The sequence below is a fragment of the Myxocyprinus asiaticus genome, chromosome 29, assembly GCF_019703515.2.
Source record: "Myxocyprinus asiaticus isolate MX2 ecotype Aquarium Trade chromosome 29, UBuf_Myxa_2, whole genome shotgun sequence".
Classification (NCBI taxonomy): Eukaryota; Metazoa; Chordata; class Actinopteri; order Cypriniformes; family Catostomidae; genus Myxocyprinus; species Myxocyprinus asiaticus.
The window spans coordinates 18,995,787-19,008,357 of NC_059372.1; the positions used below are offsets into that span (position 1 = coordinate 18,995,787).

At 37.6% G+C, this 12,571-nt stretch overlaps 1 protein-coding gene across 1 annotated transcript; it reads left to right on the plus strand.

The window, feature by feature from the left end:
• LOC127420116 (photoreceptor ankyrin repeat protein-like) lies at positions 1-11,976 on the plus strand. The gene is made up of 5 exons (XM_051662116.1): positions 1-134; positions 7,187-7,542; positions 7,659-7,788; positions 7,875-8,015; positions 9,510-11,976. Exons 2-5 carry the CDS (start codon positions 7,264-7,266, stop codon positions 10,340-10,342), a joined length of 1,383 nt encoding a protein of 460 aa, XP_051518076.1. The 5' UTR covers positions 1-134; positions 7,187-7,263; the 3' UTR covers positions 10,343-11,976.
• The last annotated feature ends 595 nt before the right edge of the window (positions 11,977-12,571 follow it).

Sequence of the window (12,571 nt, forward strand, 5' to 3'; positions counted from 1 at the left end):
GACAGGGCTCTGTCCTCAGACAGTCTACGATAAGAATCCTTAGTGGGAGGACTTCACAGACACAGCAGGAGCAATGGTCTGATCTCCCAGAGAGAAGTGGATGAAATTAAACCTTCTTCTGAGCACTTTTAATGGTGAGAATCTATGAATGTGTTTATTGACTTATTATAATTGTGCATATAGATTTTTGAAAGGCTGGGAAAACAAGTTTTGCTTAAAGGCCACATAAAGTGGAGCGATAGAGAAGAAAAAATGTTTGTGTAGAAACAAATTGCCAGTATATTATTCAGTCTAGTAACTTTTTAAGAATTGTGGTGTATAGATTTGTTCATATAGATTCAGACATCTTTCAACACATTTAGATAGGTCTTTCCCACGTCTAAGTCTAAGCTTGACTGGTATTTGGTAGTGCAGTCTTTCGTTTGGGCTGCCAGTGGCACGTTGTTGTAATTGTAAGGTCTTGGAAGCTAAACCAGCATGTGGACTGAGATCTGGTTCTCAGAGGACAGAATGTTTATGTGGCACTAACTGGGAATGTTTTCCCTGCTTTGCTACATCCCTCTGTCTCTTTCTCACACATACACACACATTGCCTCTCTGTAAGTCAGCACTGGTTGCACTGTATGACCAGTAACAACGCCTAAATATAGCACTGTGGGAGCAAAGATGTTCTTCTATTTTTAAATAGGATTCAGACTCTATGGTATGGTTTAATGTGTGGACAAACTTTAGCATTCAAACTTCACATTGCATTGCTTTTCAAATTTTCAGTGCTACATACACTGTTAAAAGTAGTAACCTTCAACAGTTACCTTAGGAGCTATTTTGACCTGATCTAACCCTTAAGATTTTTTTTTAGATATAGCATAACTGTTAAGAAAACTGGACATTTTAATTGTTCCCACAACCACAATGTAAAGTTTAATAAATGTTTTTAGATTATAAATTTGTTGACTTGGTATCTGTCCACTGGGAATAGCCGTGAGATGTGGTCCATTGAGGTCCCTTAAATAAAGAATATAGCATTTTTAATTTAGCTTAAAGAGATAGTTCCCCAAAGATGAAAATTCTCTCATCATTTACTCACCCTCATGCCATCCCAGATATGTATGACTTTCTTTCATCTGCTGAATACAAAGGAAGATTTTTAAAAGAATATCTCAGCTCTATAGGTCCATACAGCAGTACATAATGCAAGTTACTGGTGATCAGGCCTTTGAAGCTCCAAAAGGAGATAAAGTCAGCTTAAAGGTAATCCATAAAACTGTGGATTAATCCATGTCTTCTGAAGAAATACAGTTTATTTTGGGTGAGAACAGGCAAAAATGTAACTCATTTTTCACTGTACATCTTCCCATTGCAGTCTCTAGGCACAATCATGATTTCAAGCTTGATTACACTTCTGAGCGCTAGATGTGCTATAAGTGTAATCAGGCTTAAAATCATGATCGCCAAGAAGACAGCTGTTAAGATGTACAGTGAAAAATGTTTGTTCTTTTCTCACCCAAAACCAACTGGATAAGAAGACATTGATTAAACCACTGGAGTCTGATGGATTATGTTTATGATGACTTTATCTGCTTTCTTTGGAGCTTCAAAGGCCTGATCACAATTCACTTGCATTGTATGGACCTGCAGAGCTGAGATATTCTTCTAAAAACCTTTGTTTGATTTCAGCAGAAGAAAGTAAGTCATACACATCTGGGATGGCATGAGGGTGAGTAAATGATGGGAGAATTTTCATTTTCGTGTGAACTAACCCTTTAAAGGGATTAGTTCACACAAAAATTAAAAATGTTTCATGATTTTCTTATCCTTATGTTCTTCCAAACCCAAACACATCCTCATGTTGTTCCAGATGGACTTTCTTTCATATGACACAGTAGGCAATGTTAGTCTCATTCACCATTCACTTTCATTTAAAAAAGAAAATATATTCAACGAAAATAAAAGGGGGGAAAATCAGGGGTGCAAATATGAAGTGAATGGAAAACAGGGAAATGATCCAATGAGGAATGATTGTTTAGTCAAGAGTCAGGCCTTTGCTGACACATAAGCATACACACATGACACATGAGGTTATTCTGTTCTCTTGCCTTCACTCCTGTGATCCTTCAGCACAATACACTCTGTGCAAATCATTAGAATTGATCCAGCTCTCAGTTTCTTATACTCATCAAACCCAACAACAGTGGAATCTAAGGACAGAAAACAGTCTATGATATGCTGCCTTGTGAAATTTCCTTTTTATTTTGCAATATGTTTCAGTTTGGCATACACTGTTTTGCGGACTGACCTTGTTATCAACATTCCTCATTTTCAGAAAGTGTATGTAACAAAAGTTCATGAGTTACTACTCATTTACTTTCATCAAGTTTGTTGCTTGAACTTCGTGCTTCACATATTCAGCCTTAGATCAATACAAATTATGGAGTAAGTATGGTCTCCTGTTTCTTTATACTAGTCGCCTATAAAAAGCACTACCCCTGTTATAGTTAGAGTAAAGGTTTTTACAAACACTGAGCCAATTACAGCACAGCTGACGAAAATTGTATCTTCAGCAGATTATTTTTAGAGTAACAGATTACTGTCTGTCAATGGCCAATATGTTCACCTCAGAGTCTATAGTAAGGCTTCTCATCCCCTTCAGGCCCAAGCTGCTCTATGACATCAGAATGCTAGGAGTTATAAAGAGTGTAGCTCAGGTCATTCCTGCACTTCTATATGTACCACTATGATGTAACAGTATATCCTCAGTAAAGTGAAAGAAATTACTTAATGTGGTAACATCTAAATTAACTAGTTTTAAAAAACATAATTTGAATTATGAATACGTCAGTTTACAAAGATCAAGCAGAAATAGCTCTTTAAAATATCAATTGCAGGTTGAAATTTTTTACAGTGTAAAATTGGCCATGGTACAATTTTTTATTATTCTGAATTCTCTTATTTTCATTTCAGCAGTATAGTACAGTGCTCAAATTACTTAATTTGGCACCCAAAATAAAACAAGAGACTTTTGGGACTAAAATATTATTACAAAAAGTGGATTTTCTGTCAAAGCAGTTTACCAGTCTCCTACTCCTACATTCCTGAAATGGGACAATACAGCTGCCTTCACACGGACAGACGAGAAAGAAAATGCCTCCTTTTGGCTCAAACTCTACTTGCTGTTTAAACTGCCACAGACTTCTATAAAAGATTGTAGCTCTTGAAACAAAGTTACTTGCGGTACTGCCATCCCTGAAGGAATACACAGGAGAGCATCACCGTGGACCCCCTCAGCCTACAGCCGGTGAGTCCTGTGAATCTAACATTCCTCGACAGTCTATACTGAGCCTAGATAAACTAGCAGTACAGGTGCCAAAAGTAACTGTGAAAGTGAGAGCACAAACCGATGGCATAAACAAGGGGCTATACCCAAAGGTGCTCGAAACATCAGACTGTCACGAATATCATATATTGCAGCATTAGAATCATCCACCCCAGATACGGCTTTGACCCGACTAGCCAAAACTGGCATTCTTCCACTCCCGATAAGTCTTGAAAATAGATTTGTGCCACTAATGTGAAAAAAGAAACCCAGAATGTGATCGGACAAAGATCACATCAGTCAGCAGCTAACAGCGCAGCTGGCAGGCACTCAGGGTTGAGCAGGCATCGGTGTTCTGTTGAGATTACAGCCGAGCACAGCACTCTGATAGTGGGTGACTCCATTATCAGAAACATTGGTAACAGGGCTACCACTACTTGCTGCCTTCCTCGAGCTACAGTGTCTGATGTGAATAAGGAACTTTAGAACATTCTGATGAATCAATAAGACCGTAAATCGGGTTAATATACATGTGGGGAAAAAAGATATTCGAAAGGAGCAGTCAGAACTCCTTAAGAGGTATTTCAATTAACTCTTGGAAGATTGAAAGTTCAGTCATTCATCAGTGGACGCCTCCCAGCCCGAGGAACAAATATGTATTCTCGGTTTCTCAGTCTAAACACTTGGCTACACAAAACCTGCCACATGATAGGACTGAACTATGTTGATAACTTTAATCTTTTCTGGAGTCAAAGAGAACTGTTTAAATTTAAAAAAAAGTTTGTGCAAAAGTGCTGAAGGACAATATCTCGTGCACGTTGCATCCATCTGCAACATGCACAAATCCATTCAACCTTGATGGCACACAATCACCACTGCAGTGTCAGGATGACCAGAGGATCACATTTCAGCACCTGGATGGACATTTTATCGACAAATCCCACAATAACACAGCGCAGCCACAACATTCATTGCTCAGGGACACAATCCAGGCAGAGCCCCACACACAGGACATAATACAGTCGGACTGTGACAAATTAGATCTGCTCCAAGATACAGGACCCAAGAACGAATTCCTGGAAAAAAGCCAAGGGAGCCAAGATAACATACTTCAGTCTCCAAAAACACCAGAGCTTCAGCCCCTCTCACCACAAACTTATCTCGCCAACATCCCCACTTCTGAGCTTCTCTGAGAAAATGGAGGAACTAGTGCTGGAAGAAAGCTCTCCCATTCCAAATTATAGCCAAATTATGAAAAAGAACCAAACAGCATATGCAGACAACACACAGATTTACATAGCCCTATCGCCAAATGACTACAGCCCCTTAGATTCTCTGTGCCAGTGCATTGACGAAATTAACAGTTGTATGTGTTCAGTTAAACAAAGACAAGACAAAGGTCATTATATTTGGCAACAAAGGCGAAATTCCCAAGGTGAACACATACCTTGACTCCAATGGTCTAAAGACAAAAAATAAAGTCAGGAATCTTGGTGTCATTTTGGAGTCAGATCTTAGTTTCAGTACATCAAAGCAATAACTAAATCAGCCTACTATCATCTAAAAAAAATATAGCAAGAATTAGATGTTTTGTATCTAGTCAAGACTCAGAGAAACTTGTAAATTATGTATTTAAAATGCAAAATATAAGTAACTGTATTCCACTACAGTTACAATTTATATCATTGGTAATTAGAATACAGTTACATTCAAAAAGTATTTTGATTACTGAAGAGATTACTTTGCATTTTATTGTCATTTGTTTCATTTAATATTTAGTCCTTTCAGATGGAAAACATTTATACATATAAATGATGCGATCCAAAGAGCGTTTGAGCAGCGGTGAAACACTTTCTTATGATGTGTTACATTCATACGAGCAGACAGAGAAGTAAGTAAGTTTGGAGCAGAAGAAATAAAAATAAACCTTTTGTAAACTGTCAGCTTTACGCTAAGCTAAAATGCTATTTCTAACCATTTTATATGCTCATGTTACCAGACACAATCATATTTTTTTTATCAAGACAATTCACGTTGGATCATAATTTCTTTTTTTCTAGTAAGACCTTTGATATTAGGGCAAAAATTATATTCTTGATAATAATTTTTGTATTGTTTTCCTGTAAAAAGATATCTTAAAATCCTTAAAACAAGATCAATTTGATTTATCTTGTTTTAGAAACAACACTGCATAAGATATTTAGGTTTTTCAGAGAATGTATTTTTAACATGTGTATTTTGTCTTACTGTACTGGCAGAGTTTTTATAGTCAAAACAAGTGAAAAGATCTACCAGTGCTGAAGAAGTAATCCAAAGTATTTAGAATATGTTACTGACCTTGAGTAATCTAACGGAATACGTTACAAATTACATTTTACAGCATGTATTCTGTAATCTGTAGTGGAATACATTTCAAAAGTAACCCTCCCAACCCTGTATATGTGTATATATATATAGTACATAGTATATATACTATACTATGTGTATGTACAGTATATATATAGTGGGGAGCTAAAAGTGGGGTGCTCATGTGCTCAACAGTATTCTTTGATGTGCAGTACACTACCAGTCAAAAGTTTGGACACACTTGACTGAATGCATGTTTATTTTATTTATTTTTTATGATCTTAAAAACGTTTTGATCTAAAGGATTGTGCTTAAATGCTTGACATTTTCAAGCATTGTGCTTTTTTAAGAATTCCTTTACAAAACTAAACTAAAAAAAAAAGTCAACAAGTGCTCAGCATACGTGGGAACACCTTCAATACTGGTAAGAAAAAAAGAAAGAAAGAAAGAAAGAAAGAAAAGCATCCCAGGTGTATAAGTTCTTATTAGTTGTCACAAAAACCTCCCTGACACATTCTAGGAATGTTAATTTGTGGTTGTAAAAAACTAAACTTAAAAAGAATGTTTCTAAAAACATTAGGAATTGGTTCCCAAATAATAACCAAACAGGAAAAGGAACCATAGGTTTTATATAAGAAAAAAAAAAAGTGAAACCTACAAAGAATATTCCTAGAATGTTACCTTGATAGCACACTTACAACACCCAGACATCTATATGATGTGTGTGTGTTTCCATCTGGAAGACACATTTTTTAAATTGTTTGCTCATCTGCTATACGTCTATAAAGACATATGCCAATAAGTATGTCTCAGATGTCAATAAGACATTCAGCAGATGTCTTTGAGACGTTTATGATGTTTAGCAGATATTAATTAGATTGTGATGCTTTCCAAATGAAAAGATCCAAAACAGACATCTCGGAGATACTGCATACATGTGCTGTCTGGGTAGGAAATGTTTTTTAAAAAAAAACAGGAACCATACATTATCCAGATAGCACACGTACATCTCCGAGATGTCTGTTTTAGATCTTTTCATCTGGAAAGCATCACAATCTAATCAACATCTGATAAACATCTTAAAAAGATCAGATTTACAAACATTCTAAATCATAAACGTCTCAAACACATCTGCTGAATGTCTTATTGCAGATAAGCAAACAACGTTAAAAATACATCTTCCAGATGTAAACACGCACATCATGGTGATGTACAGTACGCGTGCTGTCAGGGTAATGTTCTGTATTTGCTGGGAATCTTGACAAAGAGTGGTTAGGCTACTTTGACGAATCTAAAGTATAAGACAGTGATTTGTTTAACATGTACATAATGTGGTCACTACATAATTCCCATTTGTAGTCATAACATCCATTTGTGTTGTGTCATAGCTTTTATGACTTTATTATTATAAAAATAAAAATAATTTGGAAAATAGTCATATGAGTAGGTGTGTCCAAACTTTTGACTGGTAATGTACATTCATAATGGGGTTTCAGCTTTGTCTTTTTCTATATCTTTGAATCACAGGAGCCCAATGAGCAATGAAGATGCTGACGATAACGAGGTGCCTTGCGAGCTAGTGAGTCCTGGCTCGTGCTGGCCAGATGGCTGAGGTTAATGTCATGGTGCATGAGGATCCAAATCTGGGCTCTGGTCCAGATGAGGATGCCTCTGAGTTATCCGTTTCAGAGAGTGATTCAGATTCCGGGAGTGTGTTGTCGGATGACTCCGTGCTCCCTGTCTATGAGCGGGAAGAAGCCAGTGGAGGCCCTGCCAACACCTTGTACCAGGCCTGTGCCAAGAACAATGCGGCAGCCCTCCGCAGAGTTCTGGAGAGGGGTGTTACAAGAGATGAAGTCATGGAATTAGACTTAAATGGCAGGGTAGGGAGTCAGATACTCTTGATACTGATTAAAAATCATCCGCATAACAGAAATTTGGCAGCAGAGATGGTTTGTATCACTTTATACTGACAAATCTCCTTCCTGTTCTCTGATAGAACGGTCTGATGTTGGCGGTCTCAAAAGGCTTTGTGGACATTGTGTATGGACTGAACCAGTGCCCATTTCTGGATATAAATCACAAGGATAATGATGGCAACACTGCCCTCATGATCGCTGCACAAGCTGGTATGTCTTCCATTAACACGTTAAACAGAGTAAAATATGAGGCATTAAAGACTCATGTAAAAAGTTTCTCACTATAAAAATTGCAGGTTTTGAAACCATCCTCACCTACATCCTGAACTTCTTCTCTGGGGTGGATATGGAGCTCAGGGACAACCGAGGCTTTACCGCTCTACTCAAGGCAGCTATGCAGGGCAATGATGACTGTGTGGCCTCACTGCTCATGGCTGGTATGTTATTTTAGGTCTATTATATTTAGTTTACAGACTGGTCAGTTCAGAAAGGTGAGATCCTGTCAGCGTCTTTTGGCAAACTGGGTGATGCGTGAGCTTCATCTCAGAACATCCCTAAAATCATTGCTATAACCAGGGGCGCAACTACCCATTTATGGGGGTGCATGCGATATTGAATTGCCGCCCCAGGGGGGCAGGGGGTGTATGTAGTCCCCTTAAATGTTTTTGCCTTCTGGGGGGGGGGGCGGGTTGTTGCCCCCCTGTTACCCTCCTGTTGCCCCTATGCATTGCATACATGCATAATATAGTTTTTGCACCTTTGGATATAACTAAGTATTCAAGATAAAGTATCTAAAAGATTCAGAACAAAATGGACGCTAAGCTAAAAACATAACCCTTTTACAGATTACAGTAATGTTAAAAACAAACATGCAACATTTTGTAAGGTACATTACATAACATTTATGTTCTTATCAGACACTTTCTTACCAATGCAACTTAAAATACAGTGTATAAATCAAATAACTTACAAATACCAGGATAGGAAGTCAAGAATACGTGGCAATACTAAGTGTCACATAGCCAAGAAGAGGCTCCTAACAAAAATTCATATGCTAAATAAATTACACCCAGGATCCTACTTTACATGTACCTAGATTCCCCAAATGCCACAATACAGTACATAGGCATATATACCTAGATGTTTTCCTAAGAAAACAATAAGTAGGCTACATTGTCTTAGTAGTATAAGGTATAAGGTAGCATGATGTAGATAACAAAACAACTTTTGAAGCACTGTGATGTGGTGATGTGTGACACAAGTGCAAGCAATTTTAAAAGACAAACCTGAGGACATTTTCTCTTCTGATCCCTTGGATAATCTATTAGCCCTCACGGCGTGTAATGGATTAGCCATGTGTGGGCTTACCAGTGTTTATTTAGACCTGCGCTGGTGACAATTAAGTACACTTATTACACCGGCAATGAAGGTAGGCAACAGGTGCTTCACTGATCTAAAAACAAGTCTGGTTAAGTTTAAGTTTGAAAACAACAAGCAAGCAAGCTAAAGATTTAAGTCTGGAATTTCAGTGTCTTTGTCTAAGTCTATGTCCTTAATTACATCAATGAAGTAACCCTAACTTGCAAGAAAACAAAATATGTCTCCTCTGCAAAAATCATGTAATAAGGCATATGAAAAAGTAAAACAATATATATGTATTTTCTTTCACAGTGTAGAATGTTTTTTATTTGTATTTTTTTATGGTTCAGACATGATCATTGTGCAAAAAATACTGAAATTGCTAAATATATCAAAACTTGAAATTGATGCTATACTCTAAGTGGCCACTTGGTGGGGTACAAATTATTGTTAAAAACAATTTCGAGTCCTACGAGCCAATGCATTTTACCCACATTAACCCATACTTTCTTAACATTAAGTCACTTAATAGTGTCATTGTTTACATCTTGTGTATGTTTCTCTTTTTCCAGGGGCTGACATAAATGTAGTGGATACTGCAAGGGGGAAGGGTATACGAGAATGGGCTCTGAAAACAGGTCGCTTTGACACATTACACAGGCTTAGGCGACTGAACACCAGGCCTCGGGCAGAACAGTTCTGTGAACAGTTTGTCCCAGAGTGGCCAGATTTGAAACAGCTAGTGGCCAAGGCCACATCCACAAAAAGTACAGGACAGAAAGTCACCCATCGCCTGAAGTCCACATTCAGCTTAAATTTTCCACATGACCCCCAGGACAATAGCATTATGGACCATATGGTGCGAATCACCACCAGCATCCATAGTCCCTTGTTGGTCACTGGATGCCGACCTCTGTGTCCCACAAGCCCACCGGAGATTGGCAAGAGACGCCTGGCTGTGCCTGAACTGATACAGATGCACTCAGACACAAATCTTGAGGAGCACGTGATACGTCACAGTAACGGCTCCACCTCTGTGTCAGGAACCTCTGGCTCTTCTGTCTCACTGGTCTCCTGCTGCTCTGGCTCAGAGCGGAGAGGCAGTGTGCTATCAATGGCCTCCAGTGGCATCCGCAAGTTTGTCCCACGCAGCATGGCCCGTCGCAATAGCGTGTTTCCTGCTGGCTGCATTCCCCAAATCAAAGTGACCAAATCTGGAGAGCCAACACCCAAGAAGCAGAAAAAGAATAAGAAATCCAAATATCACTTAGAGCCACCGGTATGGAAGTACAAGGAGGCTAAAGAGGAGAGGAAAAAAAAGGAAAAGGAAAAAGCAGAACAAGAGAAGACTAAAAAGGAAACTAAGAAGAAGGTGAAAAATGAGGAAAAAGCTGCCAACAGATAAATGATGTCACAGCTCTTAAATCTGTCTGCCATCAAATTAGAGCTTTCATATCTGCTTTTAGGAGGTTAAAGCGAAAAGACAATGGACAGTGTTTCAGTGGAAATGGACAGCTATTATTTATTTTTAGTTATATTTTTGTTAATGGATATATCATTTCACATAATTAATGGCAGAACAAAATACTCTATACATTGGATTCAACTATATACAGTATAATCTGAATATGATTAATACTTATGCAACAACCACTAGCTCTATATGTTTTACAAATGTTTTACATCCATTTTCATTTGGCATTTCCTCTACTATTCATTTTCCTTTATCTCTCAACAAGCCCATACTACTCAATGAGTTTACTATGGCAACAATGTTCATTTCAAAGGATGACTTTACAATGGACCTTATTTACAGCCTCAAGATTTTTGTTTCCATATTGTATGTACCAGTGTTATTTTTGTTTGTATTGTTGTTGTAATTTGTTTTTATTGCACTCCACTGTCTATTTGTAGAATAAGGATCTGCTTCTTTGAGAGCAGCACTGCTTTTGCAAGTCTCAAGATAGAAGTTCAGTCATGATAACTCTCGGAAAAATTTAGCATGTTAACATGGTATGACATATTGATAGAATATTGGTCTTAGCGGACTAGATCTGCTACGCTGCTGCTGCTGCAGAGCAAGTACGGAGACTTGCCACAGCTAGAACATACACAGGCATACTGAGTTTAGAATGCAGACATGCTGCTGCTTCTGCTGCTGCACAATTAGAGAAAATAGAAGACATCCTGCATCAAGCATGTATGGCATGCTGCTGCACAATTAGACATAAATGCAATTCCCATGTAGCAGATCTAGACAAGCAGAGATGGGGAGGAGTTTCAGAGAAAACTTTTACAGCGTGCTGCAGTGAAACCGGCTTACTTGCAAACTGAGCAAACTTAAACAAGGCAAAGAGAGAGTACGCAAGTTGGTTAGCAACACGACTACACATCAAAGTACCTCAGCTTACACCATGTGAACTGATTGGCTTGACATATCACATGGGAGCGAGCTGATTTACTAACAGGAAAGAAATTCAAAGAACCTATCCACTTGCGATATTCAGAGTTTCATGCCTGAATTTAATCATTTCAATGTTCACTTTAAGAGCACTTTAATACTTTAAACTAAAAGAATGTTATCATACAGAAAAAGTACAGTTGCAATATTTATCTTTCCTCCATGCAATAATTTAAGTGTACATGCATTTGTTTATAAAATTGTCTCGCAGTGTCTCAGGGAAAGCAAACTTGCCATTGCAGTGAGTGTACATTATGAAGACGTGCACTAAACTGACTTCATGAAAAGCAAAATCTGTTACATACCTATGCAACTCTGTATTTACATATTATTATTGGAGAGAAAATTGGTCTATTCCATTAAAGGGATAGTTCACCTAAAAATTTAAATGTACTCACCCTCAAGTTGTTCCAAACCTGTATAACTGTTTTATTTTTTTATTTTTTTATGTGGTGGGTAAATGATTACAGAATTTCCATTTTTGGATGAACTAATCCTTTAAGGTACCTGTTTGACTAAATATAAATTGTGTGTAATATCTTAGTTGGATATAAATAATAAACTATTTTATTAAAGTATGATTTACTTAAAAGGGGCTTTAATTCATTAAAGGTTTAAACACACCTTTGTGACTAATAGCTAGTGTTTTACACTATTCAAGTTCCATGATATCACTGGAGGTTCTAAATTAATCAATGAGCTTCTTATGGCAAGGCTATAATTGGACCTGTAAGGTCAATATAAAAAAGGAGGACGAGTGGTCTTGGAAAGTAATCCACTCATTGTGCCATGCTTACGTAACTGATGAGATCTTTGGTTTGAGGTCAGTTGAGGTAAAAAGGTACTTATATCAAAATAACAAGCTTTGCAAAAGTATTTTTTTCTCAGCATCTTGTCCTCTGGTTCCTTTTCTGAATGACAAATGTTCAGAAATACATTGCACAGTGCTACTAAAACAAAACTCCCAGAGGGCCACACTTCAAAGAGATTTATTTTGAGCTGAATCCTCTGATTGACCTTATGGGGCCTCAACCAACATTTTAAAGCCGAATGTATCTGTTCTCCAAGGCATAGCTTAAATGTGAATCTATATCAATAAATAAGTTGAAGAGCACCTATTATGGTTTTTCAAATATTACCTTTCATAGCTGTTTGTGAATGTAAAAAATTCTG

Bases quoted from the DNA above. Each gene is read 5' to 3' on its own strand.
- LOC127420116 (XM_051662116.1), top strand. From the start codon at position 7,264: ATGGCTGAGGTTAATGTCATGGTGCATGAGGATCCAAATCTGGGCTCT. The intron at 7,543-7,658 runs GTAGGGAGTCAG...GTTCTCTGATAG, and splicing joins AATTAGACTTAAATGGCAGG to AACGGTCTGATGTTGGCGGT. The intron at 7,789-7,874 runs GTATGTCTTCCA...TAAAAATTGCAG, and splicing joins CATGATCGCTGCACAAGCTG to GTTTTGAAACCATCCTCACC.